The sequence below is a fragment of the Lepisma saccharinum genome, chromosome 2, assembly GCF_977018435.1.
Source record: "Lepisma saccharinum chromosome 2, izLepSacc3.1, whole genome shotgun sequence".
NCBI classification, from domain to species: Eukaryota; Metazoa; Arthropoda; class Insecta; order Zygentoma; family Lepismatidae; genus Lepisma; species Lepisma saccharinum.
In genome coordinates, this window is record NC_139230.1 from 110,235,332 (window position 1) to 110,255,405 (window position 20,074).

Genomic DNA, 20,074 nt, shown 5'->3' on the forward strand with positions numbered 1-20,074 from the left:
TGAATTTATGTAAATTGCAGTGCACTACAACATATCTCTCTAAATTGGTTAGAGTGATTTTTTTCCGTTTATCAGTTAGTATATCCTTGTATGAAGAAAAGGTGCGCTCCACACTACAACTTGTCACTGGACAATATTTCAATGCAGCTATGTCCTCTGGCGTGAGATCTTGTAATAGTTCTGTTGATTCACCTTGTAGCACAGCTTTCACTTTGCACAAAAAATTCAAACCTGAGTTCTTGGAAGCACTTTATCTAGCTTTTCTGCAATAATTCTTCCACTGATGTTGAAACGGATACAAGGTGCTTTCAGAAATACTTTTTTCACAGCAGAAATCACATTATTTATATCTGGAAACTGTGCACGAATTTCTTCCGCAACTCTATGAAGACCATGTACAACACACGTTACATGGGTCAACTTTGGATAAAACACTTGTAATGCTTTTCCTGCTTTAATCATGTGACGAAGATTAGGAACTTGTCTTCTCTATCTCCGCTTGGCCATAAAATTTCTGAAAGTAAGACATACGCAATTTTAATTCAAGATACCCGAATGAAGAAATGATATTGGAAAAAAGAAGCAGTTGAAGTTCCACAAAACTGTGCAAAATATGTTAACTTCAGAAAATGTGTTACTTTTGCAAATAAAAAACAAAAAGACCCGCAAATGGGGAATCTAATTTTTTTATGAAAGAAAACCTGTTTATGTGGTAATTTTATGTGAAGGGGAGAGACTAAAAATGAAAATACAATCGGAAATCGTACTTACGTAGTGCATCACGAACTGTCCTGCAGCGCATAAACAGAGGTTTTCGAATATCTGTGCTTGAAAATTTTACTCCCAGAAACACTCCACAGACGAAACATTACCCAAATAAACAAATATATTTTAAAAAACTATCAATTTAATAATTTTTTCACGTAATATGCATTTATATGTGCTTATGCAGTAAATATGCACGAACACCTTAAATATGCATTTATATGCACTTTAAAACCCCCCTACTTCGGTTCGGAATGCTCTGAAACCACTTTAGAACCCGGTTGCATATTAATTAGAGGACCGGAATAAAATATGCAAATATGCAAAATCCGCACTCTAATCATAACAAACACATTTGTTGTTGCTAGGGTTGGGACATGGGTAGGTGAATAAATTTTGAGTAAATACCAGGTATTTAGCTCCTGCATAGCTAAATGGTTAGTGTTCTCACCTTTGGTGCAAGTGGCCATGGGTTAAATTTCTGGTGAGCCTTCCCCCCACCCCAATTTTGGCATTGACCTAGTGTCTTGAGGGCAATTGGGGAGCTACTTAAAAAGAATAAGCAGGGTGCTTCAGTCTCAAAAGCCAGAAAACAGTGGCTATGGTACTCACTGAGCTGGCCCAATGAAAAAGCAGCTCTGGCAGGCCCTGGCCCTTAGAGGACTGTTGTGCCATGGGAGTGTAAAGTCAGAATCACGAACCTTATGACCCTCTGTAAACATACCATCTCACTTCGATTAACATATCACTCCATGTCAGCTGTTTGCGAATGGCGAGGTCATCACATGCTGCTCACTCGCACTTCACCCTACTTTTAATTTTATGTAACATGGAAAAACATATTCCTATTTTAACTGATAGATCTACACATTGAAGTATAATACATTTTCGAGAGGTGATTAAATACGTGTTCTTGTTGAAGAATGAACATATTTTTCTATGCCAAAAGTTCAATTCATCTGACACTGGGTTAAAGATCCCCCTTCCCCCTCCTCTCTCAGTATAACAGTGCCAAAGTAAAACTTACAAGAGAGAGAGAGAATCGTTTCAGTAAAGTCAAGCCTTTTGGTTTTGTTTCTGCCTTTCCACTGCCCAACAGTGTTGATATACAGAGTATTGTTTTCTCCTTTGTGCAACAAATAATACTGCCAGTTTTAGCGGAAGCTAAACAAAGATAAGCCGAGGAATAAAAAGAGATTGTTTATCTTTATTTCTGTCTCTCGTGCACTGGAAAACAAGAATACGATAATAAGCACATTATTTACCCATGTCTCGTGCATGTAATGTATTTTCTTACCTTGATTCCGCAGTTCCCTTTTGAACTGGAGACATTTTCGGCGCTAGACAATGAAATCATTCCTGTCAATGAGTGCTGCCTGTCAAATTTTCTTCCCCAAAATGAACTCAATGTGCCACACAATCGCTAAAATTGGGAGATCGCCGTCATCACTATTAACAACCACAAATATCTTCCCCACAGTGGACAGTTCCTTGATTGAAAAAATATGAATGCACCTTGGGCCGTAATTGTGCTTATCTCAAAATTGGTGTACTTGTTTCTTCACAGGACTCGCAACTTGACTAGTCATTTTCCTTTCTTTCACCACACTGAAAACACAAGATGCAGACACACGGACACTAACTTCACTGCTTTCTCAGGATACCACCGACACAACATTACATAAATGTTAAGAACAACCTGCTTCTCGCCACTTTTCAAATGGCTGTATTTCCGAAAGAAACAGAAAACTGAGACCTTCCTGAATGCATGGAAGTCACCAGGTTCGAAACTGGCACTATTTTCTTGCTGCTCATGTGATCGATTTTAATTCATTCAATCATCACACGACGTTCTGCCTTCTTTGAACTGTCGCACCCACGAACTTACATTAGACACATCCATGACACCATCACCACATGTCTCACTCAACTGGCGATGAATTTCAATTGGTGTCACACCACGCAAATGGAGAAAACGAATGATTATACGCTGCTCTTGTAATGAAAATGTCGCCATTTTAAGTATCCAAAACAGTCCTCACTCTGGCCGCTGCCGCTAGAGTTCTATGTGCTGTACAGTGCTGCCATCTCTGTCACGCATGGACAAAGAGTGCCTGCATATTGTACAACAAACCGCATGTTTCTATCTGCTTCCAGTCCTGAAAAAAAAAAATAGGAGCTGTTGTTATAACTTGAATGCACCTCGTAATATACATTCAATACATTTGGAGGTATGCGCTTTTGCCCAGGTACCTTAAAATAAACCCTGGGTGTCTTTTCCACGAATGTTTACAGATTCCTCAGTTGTTTTCTTTTTTTCCCTTTATTGTATAATCAGAACTGTTCTGGTGAAGCCAGAACAGATTTGATGGTACTATTATAGTATAAGGGAAACACCTATAAATCATATATTTCGCACTTTTTTACATTGCTAACGTACTATTTTGAAATGCGGAACATTTCCTAAGGTGAAATAATGCATTTCTAACTAAGATAATGTCTATTTCTTACATTTCCGAGTACTTACTGTTACTTGTTATTTCGATTCTGTAACACATTATGGCGGGCGATAGCATACTGGTTCAGGGCACGTTGTGAGAGTGTTTTGTCGATTTATGCAGTGTTGCAAACTTGTTCATCAGAAAATACCTACTTTCGTTCCCGGATTTAAAATTATGCTAATACGTCGCAAACCATTGACATTAGCCTCACAAACCATTGATGTTAGCCCCACAAACCATTGACGTTAGCCCCACAAACCATTGACGTTAGCCCCAAAAACCATTGACGTTAGCCCCAAAAACCATTGATGTTAGCCCCAAAAACGATTAACGTTAGCCCCAAAAACCATTTTCCGTAAGGTTAGGTTAGGTTAGGCAAGCATAGTTAAAAAAAAAAATTAAAAATACTCGACAAGTCATGTTCTAGTGAAAGCACGGCGAGGCTAAGGTTGCGTCATCTTAACACACGGAACATTGTACTCTTGTGCAGAAAGCAAATGGCGGCAGCAGAAACAGCGTGTCGGACAGAGATTTTCACAGAAAACTACATGTTTTCGCATTAAAATGAATCAAAACTACATTCACGAACTTCCACAACGCTACAGAAAATGATTTCCGTAAGTACTTTCTCCTGTAAATTTGAAGAAATCCGTTTCCCTTATACTATAATGTTACCGATTTGAGTAACATAATGTATATTAATAGTACTAATAATAATGATAATAATAAAGCAAATAAAAGTAAAAATGATAAGTTAAGAGTATATAGAGATGTAGAGACACTGTAGATCTGCAAATATAAAAGAAATCACTACGTTGATTAGTCGTTAGGTAAAAAGTAACATACAGCTCTCAGAGACCTCCGCAACAACCACAACATCAAAATCCTCCCAGCTGACAAGGGGTCCACCACGGTGGTCTTGAACTCTCAAGACTACCTGGCAGAAGCCAACCGCCAGTTGGCTGACCCCTCCACCTACAAACCCACCACAGTTGACCTATCCGCTGAACACCTCAACAAAATCCAGGACTTCATCCACACCCGCGGCCCCCCTGAAGGCCTGACAGCTCATACCACGGCCATGTTAATACCTGACAATCCCCACACCCCCACCTATCTATTGCCCAAAATTCACAAACCTGGCAACCCTGGTAGACCCATTGTGTCCAGCTATCACCCACAGAAAGAATCTCAGCCTTTGTTGACTCCCATCTCCAGCCTCTTGTGAAAGCTCTGCCCTCCTACCTCTGTGATACCAACCACTTCCTCCAGAAAATCAGCACCCTTCCACCATTGCCCCCAAATACCATCCTTGCCACCATCGATGTCACTTCCCTCTACACCAACAAACCCCACTCCCATGACCTCCGCTCCATAGAATTCTACCTCAATAGCAGACCCAAACCTCACAACCCCAGCACCAACTTCTTGACCCACCTAGCCCACCTTGTCCTCACTTGTAACAATTTCACCTTTGAAAACCAACATTTCCTACAGATCCGAGGTACAGCCATGGGTACCAGAATGGCCCCATCCTATGCAAACCTCTTCATGGGCAAACTTGAGCAAGAGTTCTTGGCTACCCAACCCCTTGTCTGGCTCCGCTTCATCGACGACATCTTCATGCTCTGGACACATGGAGAACCATTCTTATCAGCTTTCCTGGACCACTTCAGTTCCATAAATTTCACCTGGATGCACTCCTCCAACCAGATCACCTTCCTGGATGTGGAAGTGTACATCGAGGGAGGACATCTGACTATCTCTATCCACATAAAACCCACCAACCACACTTCTCCAGCTCCCAGCCTTTCCACACCAAAAAAGCCATTCCATTCTCTCTGGCCCTCAGGGGACAGCACCTGAAAATTTCACCCACCTCCTGCCAGAATTATAACCTCCGCCTACACCAGGCCCTGGTCAACCGTGGATATCCCTCCATCCTGGTCACCAAGCAAATATCGCGAGCTGCCTCACACACCACTACCACCAAGAAACCTGCTGCCACCAACCCACCTGCACTCATCACCCAATATCATCCCCACCTCAACAAAATCAGGCACACACTACACTCTCTTCTCCCAATCCAATTCTCCACACTGATCCTGAAACGAAAAACATATTTCCCGACAAGCCCAGAGTGGTTTTCAAATGCCCCCCCCCCCAACCTTCAAAACATCCTGGTCCACAACACTCCTTCACCACACAACCAACACCCCCCTGCCCATAAATGCAACCGCCCCAGGTGCAAGACCTGCCCCATCCTCATTACCTCTCACACCCTCCAGGTGCACACGGCCACTGGCAAAATTACCCTCCATCCCAAGGGGACCTGCCATGCCTCAAACCTAATCTACATCCTCACCTGCAACATCTGTGATGATTTTTACCTGGGGGAAACATCTACTGCCCTCAACCTCCGCATCAATAACCACCGCTCCTTCACCCACAACCTGGACTTCACTGTCGGCGTCCACACCAACCGCCTATATATCGGCCATGAGTGCAACCACTCCACCTGGACTGAACAAGGCCAACCAGTAACGTCCCTACCTTAACCCACCTCATCCCACCCTCCCAACACACCTCATCCCTCCATACCTCCCGACCCATCCTGCACACTCACAGTTTCCGACGAGCCTGGTGACGAAACAGTGTTTTCTTTGTTCTACACACTGCTTCTTCGATGGGGACCTGGCAACTCTGCAGGGCCCCAACTTCCAGTTCTGTCTCTCCTCACACTGATGATGCTACGGAGTTAGCGAAAATTTTCAAATTTTCTACTGTCCAGTGAGTGTTTCCTTTTACCTTCTTTGATTTTTACTTAGCCCTTTTGACCCTCCTTGCTTTTATCCATATTTTATATATATATATATATATATATATATATACACAGGAATAGGGTTAGAAATGGTGCCAGAAGGGCGGATAAATACAAATAATGAAGGAGACAGTAAACACTTACCACACGAATAGAAATAATTCAATATTTCGCGATCTGAGTCGCATTTTCAAGAAGGTAGATAAAAGATCGACGACACTGTGAGTAGAGGCAGTCAACTGTTTCTGGCAACACTGATCGTAGAGATGCTACGGTCAGTATTCTGTGCCTCTTCTCTTAGTAACGCCGGTCTTTCTTCTTCAACTTGAAAATGCGACATAGATCGCGAAATATAGAATAATTTATCTTCGTGTGGTAAGTGTTTACTGTCTCCTCCATCATTAGTGTTTATCCGCCCTTCTGGCACCTTTTCTGATCCTATTCCTGTGTTTATATATATATATATATATATATATATATATATATATATATATATATATGTATGTATTGTTGTAATCCCTCTTTACCAGGGATCTGAGGTCACAGGGATGCTTCAATAACACATTTAGGTAGAGCTTAATTCTACTTGTGAGTTGAACCTGCTCCGACTAAGAGAAAGGAGATATGGAAGATTGAATTTAGGTTATTCACGCTTGTTCATACCTGGTAGACAAATGATCTTTCTTGTCCAAATGGTTTTTGCTGACCGAATTGTGACTGGTGCCAAGGTTCAATACTGTGACCCTTGACTCACTATCCCGAGCAATCTTGCACGAATGGCTGCATCACAGTTTCTGCAACGTGTCTGCATAGCTCTGTGCATTGATTGTGGCTCCACGCTCTAGGAAGTCGACAAGCAGAGGGCCCTTGCAGTCAAAGAAGAAGCTCAGCATGACCTTACTGGAACTCGTATGGTCAGCCTTGGATTTCTTTGGTGGGGGAGAATCGACGTGTTTCCATTGTTGGCTTTGCTGTTTGCTCTCGGGCTCAAAATGGTGGCACCACGTTTCGTCCCCTGTGACGATATGTGACAGAAACGCATACTCTTCCTCGTGGTACCGCTGCAAATGACTCAGACATGAAGTCATACTGTCAATCTTTTGTCCCTCCGTCAGTTGATGCGGAACCCACTGCGTGCAAAGTTTTCGGAACTTCAGGTGATCTTTGATAATGGCATGCACAGAGCCATGACTAATGCAAACCAGAACACAAATTTCTTCCTCTGTGATTCGTCGGTCTTCCCGGATCAGATCATCGATCCTCGCAATCACATCAGGCGTAATGGCTCGATGGGCCTGTCCCGGGCATGGATTGTCTTGCAGTGATGTGCGTCCTTCGCAGAATCTCTTCTGCCACTCGTGCACACTTGTCAGGGACATGCAGTGTTTGCCATACACTGCAGACATGTGACGATGAATTTTGGGTGTTCCAGCACCCTCAGCCACCAAGAAACGAACCACACCTCTCTGCTCTTCTTTGCTTGCCTCCATTTCCAATACTGGATGAACACACTTTTCACTATGCATTTCTCCTACCCTACAGATGGCAGTATCGATACGTAACAACAGTGTTGCCAACTTTTGTGAGGAATGTGTTTTATGGTGGGTGTTCGGTTTTCATTTGACTGCCCCGCATACATATCAGCCATGAGTGCAACCACACTCCCAGGCCTGAACAAGGCCACCCAGTAATGTCCCCCCACAACCACCCCTCACCTTCAGCAACAGCCTGGCGAGGGAACAACATGATTTTTTCGTGTGTGAAACTGTCTACTTTTTCTTTCTGGACCTGGCAACCCTGCAGGCCATGCTATCACACTGTTGATGTTCATTTTTCAGGTTACGTGCGACTTAATCACTTTATGTACTATAAATAAAATAAAAAATAACTTATTTTGACTTACGTCACTGTCAACATGTGATCGGCAAATGGCCGGAGGGATTCTTTTTTAATAAGTTGTAACGGAGGGGTTTTAATTGATTTTAAGAGTAGGGAAATCTTACATAGTGTTTTTTTAAAAAAGAACAGGTTAGTTGTGATGGAATCCTAATATTTTATCCTATCTATGTAAACCTAATCCTTGCCATCGATGAAGCTTTGTGGGCAACTGTGAAGCCGATAAACCGACCTGAAGAAGGGGACAGTGGTCCTTGAAACGTTGTCAATTACTCAACATATACTCACTGAACGTAAGTAAAAATAAGTTATTTTTTATTTTATTTATAGTACTGTTCATGTTGCTCACTCCATGAACCTTTTTTCTACTCTCGATGATGTGACAAATCGTCACAAAAATTTGAAGTTTTTCTGCGTCTGGTGAGTGTTTCCTCTCACCTCTTTCACTTTATATAATAATATAATATAATAACAAGAGAAAGGAGAGAAATAAATACCAGTGAAAAAGATAGAGCAAGAAATATGAGCTTAAATACGGATATTAAAGAAAACAAGGAGAAGAGCAGTGGTCAATATAGTAAAAAGAAAAGAAAAAGAAAACAAGGGGGGTAGGTTGAGGAAGGATGCTGGAGTCCAGCAATTGGAAGAGGTACTGGGAGGGGTATCATCAGTACTAATAAGAACTGCTGGGAGTCTCAGAATGAAATCCAGGTATACATCAGGAATTGAGGGTATGAAGAGTGAGATGAAGGTTATAGAAGTAGTAAGGAAGAAAGGTGGTACAGAAGATATTTGGGACACCGGTCATCTCTCAGTTCCCTCCTTTTTGTCAGTTGAAGTGAAGTGGTGTTATTCTCTCGTAGCATTTCCTGGTGATAAGGTTCCCCTCTTGTGTTTATTCCTGTGGCATCTGTGGGGATGGTGGCTGGAGATCTCCGAGTCTTGTGCTTCTACTTACTGGGATCTGCTATTCAACTGGTTGCGGGGGTGATGAAATTGATGGAGATTTGCTTTGTGTGCAGAAAGTTCAGCATTAGATACGAAGTCTGCGAGGGCGTTCAGTTTGTCGAAATGAGCGTAACGGATTAATTGGTATGTGTTAAAATTTGGAAGGGAATCTCTGATATTAGTTATACGGTCATCCGTGTAGGGACATAGGTAAAGTTTATGTTCGGGAGTGTCAGAGGTGTCTGGACAAGGTAAAGTTTATGTTTGGGAGTATCAGAGGTGTCTGGACAAGGTAAAGTTTATGTTTGGGAGTGTCAGGGGTGTCTGGACAAGTGGGGCAGAACCCATGTGGCCTGAGGTTGAATCTTGCAAGGTTTTCACTGTAAGGACCATGCTCTGCTAAAATATGAATAAGTCCTCACATTGGTTGAAAGTGTCGCATGGAGAGGCGCTCCTCGATATTTGGTAGAAAGGTGTAAAGTCTCCTGCCTACTGTTGCGGCATCCCATTCTACTTGCCAGTCCTGAATGATAAATGAGTGAATGTCCCTGATGGTGGGGGCAAATCTCTCGAGTATCTCTGCAACTTTCTGTTCCTTTCCCTTTTTGAACCAGTACTTCTTTACTTGTTACAAAAAATTTGTATTTGGCAAGCGCCTGTGGCCACCACAATAGACCAAAGTGAACAAAAAAATATGTAGTATGTAGCAGTGGTACATTCCTATACCATGCAAAGTTGCATTGAAAATACGCTGATACTTCTTGGGGAAATAATAATAACAATGTGTAAGAGAGGTAGCATTGCCAGCTTACAGAAATATAGAAACAGAAATTTCTTCTTGCGTTACCCTATGGATGTTGGATGAACCAAATTTGCAAGGAATCACAACAATAGACATGTCTTTGAGGACATGTAATGCCCATCCCCAAATATTGGGGAAAAAATTGAAAATATGCAACATTTTAGAAAGTCGTAATTTTCAGGAAATTTAAAAATTTGATGTTTCCAGTTGGAGCCCTAATTATCACACATTGTGAGTGTGTTCTTTTGTTCTTATTATTGCATGTAAAAGTGAAATATATCTGCAAAAATTGGCAGTTGAAGACTTATACCCCATTTTATAAGATCTATCCCATAATACTGTGAGGGGGGGAATCGAATTGTGCTTTTTAGTAAAAGTAACACTGGATATATTGTTTTGCAATTCAAATATGCCATACATTCCGATGTATACAAATGAACAAAAAGGACAGAACTGAAATATCATGTGTAGTTTTGAAGAATTGACATGTTAATTGCTGCCATGTGGAGGTGGTAAACATAGCTAACACACAATCTTTGCAGAATACCAGTGCCAGTAAATATATCTGCCACTCGTCCACTAAAGGTTAAGGATGTAATTACAATTAGTTTTATATTGCTGAAATCATAGTCTGTAATTTACTGAAAAGAATTACCTTTACTCAAGGTCTCTAAAGGTAACAGTACCTGAGATAATCAATATTTCACAGATCTTTGAAATAGCAAAAATGAGCATGTGAGATAAAAAAATAGAAATGAAAAAGACCTATCAACTCTGAACATACTAAATATTATTATTAATATTATTTGAAAATAGCAGCAACCAGTGCTGGACCACTTTGCATGGAATGACCTATTCAGAACCATCACATCTTATGTCTCCTTCAGCCATGCTTGAGAACAACTCACACTTCCTCTTGCAATGCTAAAATACAAGGGTTGATCAAATGAAAAGGTACAACACGACACTGTCGGTGTAAATGAATACTTTATTCAAAGTATCCTCCATAGGCCTGAGCACATTGATCCCATTGATGAACGAGCCGAATGATTCCTTTTTTCCAGAATTCCTTTGGCCGTGACGCAACCCAGTTCTTCACAGCGTCCTTGAGTTCATCGTCCGAGGTGAAGCGCTTTCCTTTGAGATGCTTTTTCAGGGGACCAAACACATGGAAGTCACAGGGGGATACGTCCGGACTGTAGGGCGGATGGTCTAGCTGCTCCCACTTGAACCTGGCCAGTTCCGCGTGTGTGACCCTGGAGACGTGTGGACGTGCGTTATCATGGAGCAGAACGAAAACGGGCACTCCATTTCCTCACTGATTTGCCAGACACACAGTCTTCCCCGTAAACGTTCACCATCCGGCGATGAATATCGGCCGGTTTAACACCTTCCGCTGTCAGAAAACGGATAACGCCTCGCTGTTCCTCAACAGTCGAATTTGCCAACGTTAACGCCATCCTGTCCGAACACGCACTGCCACGTCACTTGGACGGCGCTCTGTATCGGAGCCTCTGCTCTCTCCTGCGCATGCGCGTTCCCCTGCATGCTCCGATGCCGCGTGGCGACTCCAATCGCACCCCTACATATCACGCTACGTTATCCCATCGCGGCATCGGTATTATATAAACGATTCCGTTGTTACGACGTTTCGTACCTTTTCATTTGATCAACCCTTGTATCCTATGTGGTAATTTCTTTTCTTTTGTTACATACCAATCACAAGTAATTGAAGTAGTAACTTTAGGCATTTCATAAATACCCACCTTTTTGGTAAGTAAATGAAATGGTGAATACCTGATATTAAAAACAACAAACTACAGTGGAAATCATAGAACTTAAGACCTTCTGTAAACAAAAGCATGTGTACCCTAACAGTGTTGCCAACTTATGAAAATAAAATATTCCACATAGCTTACAAGGTGCAAATATATTCCATTTGTCAACCGAAAGAAATAAGCAGTTTTTCAGTGATGATCTGTTGGAAGTTAATGTACGTATGTAAAAAATCAAAATGTACATCTTGCCTGGTGGCCGACTTTTGGACTCACCACCAAAGCTCCCTGTTTTGAATCCCAACATGGGTGTTATTTGTCAGTGTCACTTCATTAATTTCATCTAATGATCACTCATCCTCATCGTAGGGATTTGCCAAAAGTGCAAGATAGGTGATGCTAAAGAACAAACATCAAATACAAAATTTACATCTTATCCCACATGAGGTAAGATGGTTCTGAACCAAAGGATTAATTTTTCTCGTATTTTACTAAAAAAAAAAGCCCTTGGTAGAAGAATGTGACACATTGAGATAAATTACGTTGGGTATTTTGATTAAATTTATTTGATGTTTGAGTGTTATGATTTATTATTATTAGGGCTGAGCCGATACCGATGCCAATGTATATTTACACACCAATATTGGTCAATAATTTGAACAAATATTACTTATTGCAATTTTCAAGTATCGGTATTGGTGGGAATTGGCATCGGTATCGGCTCAGCCCTAATTATTATAGATAATGAAAGTAAGCTAATACATATGATTTGATTGACTAAATTAATAATTATTAATTAGAGAAAAAGAATTAAAATAACTAATTTGGAATTCAAATATCACCTATCCTTGAATCGTCTTCATCGTCTCGGTAACTAATGACAAATGCACGTGTCACAATGTGATCGATCTACACCTCAATGCCACACATTTCAGAATCCTACGTCTCTAAAGTTACATCATCCAAAAACACACTCATAGTCTAATGTCCTTTTCACCCCGTTCAAGGGCCTCCCCGATGGTGCAGTGGTAACCAAGGGGTCTCGGGTTCGATTCCCAGTGGAGGCACATAGTGACTCGGATCCCACTTTAATCTGTAGGTCCAGTCCCAATTAACCTTACTGTGCATAAAGTTGACTTAAAACACAAACTCAATCAATCACCCCATTCAAAAATGCTGGGTTATGCAGCAAAAACACCAAGGGAAGCTAAAACCGCAACTTAGTAAAGCATTGTCACTGAACAAAAGTTGGGAAAGGAGATGGTAAGATGCAGAAACATTTTATTGTACTCTACATGTAAACTAAAATGCATATTTGGGGGTGAATTTTTAAATATTGTCACCTTTTTCTTCTCTCTTGTTGGGAGGTGTTCATTTTAAATCAACCTCCCCAATCCCCAACCCTCATGACCTGACCTCACCCTCATTGTCACGACTCACCCTCCTTCACCCGCAAAAGTATTCTGGAGTGTGAGGATGCCCTCATGATGTCACCATCCAACACAGCAGGAAGAACCAGAACAAGTTTTACGGTACAATTGGAAGAGAATGGACACCGAGAAATTCCTCGACCAAATAGATCTTCCATAGCCAGATGTGCAAAAATCTGTAGACACTCTTTCTGAAGAGCTTACTACGAAAATTAATGCCGCCATAAAGGAATCTACGCCGACCATTAAAAAAAGCTAGCAGGCCTACCCCATGGTCCAGATTACTTACACAATTCAGGAGGAAAATGCGCAGGGCAAGAAGAATATATCAAAAGACGGTGATTCACGAACATGGGGTGGCCAATCTAGAGATATACAGAAAGACGAAAGTGGAATTTGAAAACAAACTCCTGAATACCAAACTCGCACACTGGAAATGCTTTGTCCAAACAAAAATAGAAAATAATAAGTGGGGATTTCCTTACAAGATAGCATCTGGCAAAAATAAACCACCTCAAACCATAAGCACACAGTAAAGGACGATAACTCCACCACACAAAATATTCAGGAAACTTTGAATTTCCTTCTATACAAACTTCTTCCTGATGACGATCCCAGTACGGACAACCGCTCAAACACCGAATCAAGAAGAAACTTCAACGTACCATATATAAATACCTTCTTCAGCAAGGAGGAAGTTGAAATTGAACTCAAAAACATGAAAAACACAAGGCCCCTGGCCGGACATCACAGTTGAAATTATACAATTGGTCAAAAACAAAATTATACAATTTTTTTTACAGACCTTGCAAATAAAACCTTAATACAAAAAAACATCCCTGCATCTTGGAAGGAAGCCAATATGATCATTATCAAGAAAGCTCCTGGTAAAGAGGACCATCTAGTTAAATGGTACAGACCGATTTGCCTCTTACATATCGTAAGTAAACTTTATGAAAAGCTTATTTTGAAGAGGCTCAAAGAATTCATAATGCTTTGAAATGTTTCAGGACACCCACATGAATTTATGAGTTGCAAATCCACAAATGAGGCTTTATTAAAGTTTCATGACATGCAGGGACGGCGCCAGAAATTTTCGACCGGGTGGGCAGAAGCTCCTTATTGATAGATTAGGGTGGGCAGTATAAATGTAAGACCATGTATGTGTACGTATGTATCCCCCTCTCTCTTACACTCCCGATTTTCCTCTTACTTCTTTTTCCTTTCCTTGTTTTCCTCTTTATTCTTTTCTAATCTATTCTCGCATCTTGTTTCATTTCCTTTCGTTTTGTCTCTGATGGACACAAGGAAGTGTTTACACATGCGCAGCCATACCTCAGCCATACATTCTAATGTATGCATGTTAATACAGTGAAATAAATTTGAATTAGATTTAAGCTTGTGTTGCAAATACAAGGCACATACTTGATTTTATGTATTCGGCGACAATGATAGAAAGTGCGATGGTAGACAATCGTGAAGTTTCTCGTAATTTAAATGCATGTTCCTGAGCATAGTATTTTCATCGTATGAGTTTTTAACTGAAAGAGTTTTCTTACTCCTTGGAGGTTACTTTTCTTATCTTACAAGGTTTGTACAACTGAGAAATCTATCTGAATGTTTGTAGTAGCGGCGATTGGGTGCCAAGATTTGAGGGGCAAGGACAATATACTTTTTCTTGGTAGAAAAGGCTTAGCATTAAAAAGGCCATAGTGCAGGGGCAAAAAGTGGCAAAATTTGGCGAGGGAACCACATCCCCCACTTCCCGGTTCTCCTAATCGTCGCCACTGAATGTTTGGATTAAAATGAACGTCTTATTAGGAATGATTTAAAACACACACGGAAATCAAATTCTTTGTTCATTGTCCATGAAGTATTCCTAGGCTAATGAAAGGCTATTTTGACAGAATATCACTCACAAACAAGTAAGATCGAAAAATCTGTTCAGAATTGAAGAGATTATTAGCTAAGTTGCTATTCGTTTTCTGAATTGTCATGTTACTAATGCGGGAGAAGCAATACACGTATGGTTGGTTACATGAACATATTTTTTGAGGTAACAAAATGATTTAGGACACAAGGAATTCATCGAAGTTGATCACCGTGCCAGTAATAATTCATCTATTTTTCATAATGACTTGGGTTGCATGGCGTGACCATTTCGAACACACTAGAATGTCAACCTCTATCCTGTGCAGCACACCCTGGAAACTTGATTTTTCAGGCAACGAGTCCCTGGTGCTTGGAACCACTGTCAAAGTAATAACTTATGAGGGTTTGTATTTTGAGTGTCAGCTTGTGTTTGTTTTCGCCCCTTCGTAACTTTAATCTAATCACCATTGAACCTTATCGTCGTCATTATCAAAATAAGCAGAAAAATGACTTAACCTTTAAACAGCCAATGGGTCATATATGACCCATGGTGCGGATTACAACATTCACGTGCCTTTAGGACCTTCATACTTGTATGTGAGGTTGTAAACGCTGACAGATGTTGAGACAAGACATTGAAATGTCATGTGGAAGAAAACCCACCCCCTCCCCCTTTCTCTAATATGCAAATTAGCTATTTTTAGCCAAAATGCAAATTGTACATATTGCTTCATATTTCAGCTTGTATGAGAACTAGAACTTGAAACAAGTTTCGCTTTGTTGCAAAAGGTCTACTCTTTGAAAACAATGCAAATGTTTGCCCCCTTTTTCCAAAATAACGGAAGAAGAGGGTGCGAACACCAGATTTTTTTTTCATTGAAATTTTGGGACTTGGCCCCTCCCAACTCCGTTTTTCTCACTTGGGCTTTCTGAATTGTACACGGTCGCGTGCTCTGATGTTTTTGCTTTCAAACAAAAGTTATCCGAAGTAGATTGTCCGAGATATAACGTTTTTCTGAAATAAGTGTAAAAATTTAAAAATCGCGTGCAAAGGCCGCGGCGAGAGAGGGGTTACTTTCGAAAACCGGCTCGGCTGTTTAAAGGTTAAATATAACAAATCAACCACAACTTACTCTTCCAAAAATGGAGTTGCATTAGTTCATACCTCTTAGAAAGTTGAGATGGTAGTTTCAATTGCACAGCGTTTCATTAGTGGATCAAGTCAAGGCAGCTAATTCCGTGAACAATGATGTTGTTTTCCCAAAGTCTCAAATATTTGCCTCAGGCAATCACCCTCCTAAAATGGACGCACCTTCTGTGGTGATAAAATGCCACGTTTGGTGCGAATTCTTTCTGTATATTTTCCTCCAAAGGCATAACACTGTCGCATTATAATGAAGACGTCCTGTGTTCGACTCCCCCTCCTCTGGTGGAAGCACAATGCACACTGGTTCCACGTTAAACTGTAGGTTTAGTCCCGATTAGCCTATCTGAGCATAAAAGTGGATTTAAAAACAAACTAATAAAATCGTCTGCTGGATACTTCGTGACATAACTTTTTTTCTTTACTTCAGCTACATCTACAGATTCTGTTGACATTTTCGGCTGATTCATGTGGCAAAATTTATGTATGGAACGAGGATTTCTAAATAGGATAAGCCACTCATTAGCAATTGAATAATTCTGTAGCTTTTTCCATACATAACTGGTTTATTAAAATTCATTCACTGCAGTATTGTAGTGATTATTGTGATTCCTTCTTATTAGTAAAATGAATATAAAGTTGATATTTCGCAAACCATATTGATATTTGAAGATAAGAAGTATATAAAAATTGTAATGAAATAAAAAAGGGACACTTCTGGAATTTTAATGCAGAGCTAATTAAAACTATATTATACTCTCTAGGTTTATGGCTTCAGCAACAGAAACCTTCCATCTGTCCCTATTCGGGGCAAGATCAATCCAATCTTTTCGATCTTTGCCGATTTCTTTTAGGTCCATCTCAACGTTATCCCTCCATCCTCGTCTTGGCCTTCCTACTGGTCTTACCATCAGGTTTCCCAACAAGAATCCTATAAACTATTTTTTTCCTCTGCCATTCGTGTCACATGGCCTGCCCATCTAAGTCTTTTGATTAAATTATTCTAATAATAATAATTAAAAAGTCAAAATAATGTATTGTGTTGCCGGTGGAAGTAACGCTAAGATGACGATTTTATTTGTTTATTTAGAGATTATTTTAACCATACCCAGGCCGGGATTTATATACGTATGTGGAGGCCCGGAGCTGCAGTCCTCAAGTTCGACCTAAATTCTGATATAATCTTGATCATACCCTGCATAATTTTGAGCCTCCTAAGCCTACTAACTGCTTTTAATCATGGAAGTATTCATTTGATCACAGTTTTTGTTTCAATAGCTCTAGTATTTACTTTCACTTTCTAATGACAAAATTGGCTTTTTATGGGTTGATAATATGTGAATATTTCTAGCATAGATAATATTCACAAGTAAAATATATATGTTATGAACACCAGAATACACTTATTTATCGAATGATTCATATATCTCCAAGTATATGTACTTATTAAATTTGATTGGGTGGGCAATCGGGTGGGCACAGGAATTTTTGGGTGGGCGCTTGCCCACCCGTGCCCACCCCTGGCGCCGTCCCTGATGACATGGTCGAGACAACAGAGACAAGGTATGTGGTGGGTGTTGACATCTCCGGCGCCTTTGATAACACTGGGGAACAGTGACATTGCGGCACAGAGTTTGAGAGCTAATTTAGGGCGACTTCATGCTGCTGAATAATGATATAATAATATATTTCCTGAATTGGCTCTAATTTACGAAATACATGCAACTAAACCAAAATGGCAGAAATATAAGACATACATATAAATGAACTTCCAACAACAATTTAATATTTCTTTTTGTTATTACAATCATTATTATAAAAATAAATTTATATAGGCCTATGATCATAATAATTAAGAAAATACGTACACAATGAAGTAACAAACTATGTGAAACGTTTTTTATATGATTTCCTGCTGTATTGCTTTTTAAGACAATCCCTCTGTAAGCTCCAACAGTAGTGGGCCATCATGTGGCGATCCCACCGTCCCTGGTACCTTTCTTCCATTATTCTTGTATCCTGATGGAACCTTTCTCCCTGTTCTTCACTAAAATCACCAAGGTTATCAGGGAATCTGTCAATGTGGCTATGTAGAAAATGTATCTTCACACTCATATTAGCTCCCAATTTCGCAAAATTTTTCGACATATTTCCAACTATATCGCGGTAGTTTTCTGCTCTGTGATTCCCCAAAAAGTTTTTGACAACGCGACGGACAGAAAGCTCAGCCAGGCCTCAGATTCGATGTGAGACATGTAATTGTAAAATTTGCATAATTTATAAGTGTACGAATTTGTGGTCCGTCAAAGATTCCTGCCTTCAATTTTTCAATACTTAGTCCTGGAAATGTGTGGCACATATATTTGAAACAATCACCACTTGTATCTAAGGCCTTGACAAACTGTTCTATCAACCCAAATTTAATATGCAGTTTCGGAAGGATGATTTTGTCCCTATCTATCAGTGGTTCATGAATGATATTAGCTTTTCCTACTGTAATATTTTCCCTTGGGGGCCAAACTTTTATCGTCCAATGCTTTTCTCTAGCATGATTATCCTACAAACATTGGAAACAGTGATGTTTTGTGTACCCACTTTGCTGTCCTAGTAAAAAATTCACCTTCTTCAAATCCACACACATGAGCCACTTATGTTCAGCATATTCAATTTTTTCTAAAACCATTTTTATGTTTTGGTATTCTTCCTTAAGCTTTGTTGAGTGTCTGATATTAACAGAAGGATGTTTATTACCATTGTGTAGTAAAACACATTTCAAACTTCTTTTAGAACTGTCCAGAAATAAACGCCAATCCTCTGGGCGATATGTTGATAGACCTAACAGCAGCAAAAGCTCAGGAATATTGTTACAATACACAAGATCATTGTCTTCATTAAAGTAAGGAAGAATATTGTGTTCTCTTGTTATATATGATGTTACAGTAACACCAGGCCGAAGACAATGTTTTTCTCTTAGTCGCGTTGCTAGAATCTCAGATGATTTTTTTGACAAATTTAGGTCACGAATGAAATCATTCAGTTCGCTTTGGGAGAATGCTTGCGGTGTAGAACTACATCCTTCAAAATCACTTTCGTTTTATTGTCACTAGCACTTTCATCTGATACCTCAACGTCATCATCGATATTTTGCGAAAAGGTACATACTGGTAAAGGTAAATTTTCACTGTGCAGTATTGGCAGCTTTGCTGACTCTACATTAGGGTACACCCAATTACGCTTTTTGAATCTATTCATGCCTTTTACAATTACAGCACAAAAATAGCAATCATTAACATAATTTTTTGGTTCACTCCATGTCATGGGCACTCCAAATTTGAGTCCCTTTCGTCTGCCTTGGCCCCAATAACAAAGTGATTCCAAACAAGTTTTGCAAATTATATGTGGGACCCATTATTTATTCTGTTGTCCCAGATTTTTGGCAAAATAAGCCTGATACAAATCTCTCACTACATCCGTGATATTTCTTCTTTGTGATGGTAGACAATATATTCCACATATATAGCAAAAAAACATTTGTGTAATTGAAACACTTACTATGTGAGGAACTCATATTTCCAATGTATTCACATTAAACACATTTCCCTTAGTTATACTACAAAATTCAACATTAAGAGATATATTGCCTAGCAATGCTTCATACGTTGCCTAGCAATAATTTACAAATAAATAAATAAGTTTCTTAATGGGAATTTCAGCCCATTATCAAATTTTGATATTACCGAGAAAAGTGTGGAGTAATTTTACCTCCTACATTTTCCATGGTGTGTTTATTTTTATAACTGGAGTCAATTCAACTGAACCAATCACACAATTGGCAATCACAGCTGTTTTGTGTGCTGAAACTGTTATTAAACTTTATGCCACAAAATAATATCTTTTTTTTGTTCCCCAGTGTAATCTTTGGTGGCCACAACTTTTCGAGATGCTCAGGAGACTTGGATGTCCAGGCACCTCTTTATCAGGAGCTTTCTTGATAATGATCATATTAGCTTCCTTCCAAGATGCAGGGATGTTTTTTTGTATTAAGGTTTTATTTGCAAGGTCTGTAAAAAAATTGTATAATTTTATTTTTGGCCAATTGTATAATTTCAACTGTGTCCGG

At 39.9% G+C, this 20,074-nt stretch overlaps 1 protein-coding gene across 1 annotated transcript; it reads right to left on the bottom strand.

Annotated features, from left to right (window-relative positions):
* Positions 1-6,872: 6,872 nt before the first annotated feature.
* LOC145983597 (histone-lysine N-methyltransferase SETMAR-like) lies at positions 6,873-7,613 on the bottom strand. Its single transcript, XM_083116660.1, has one exon. The coding sequence runs from the start codon at positions 7,611-7,613 to the stop codon at positions 6,873-6,875; it is 741 nt and encodes a 246-aa protein (XP_082972786.1).
* Positions 7,614-20,074: the final 12,461 nt, after the last annotated feature.

Coding starts and splice junctions, on each gene's coding strand:
- LOC145983597 (XM_083116660.1), bottom strand. CDS start 7,613: ATGCATAGTGAAAAGTGTGTTCATCCAGTATTGGAAATGGAGGCAAGC.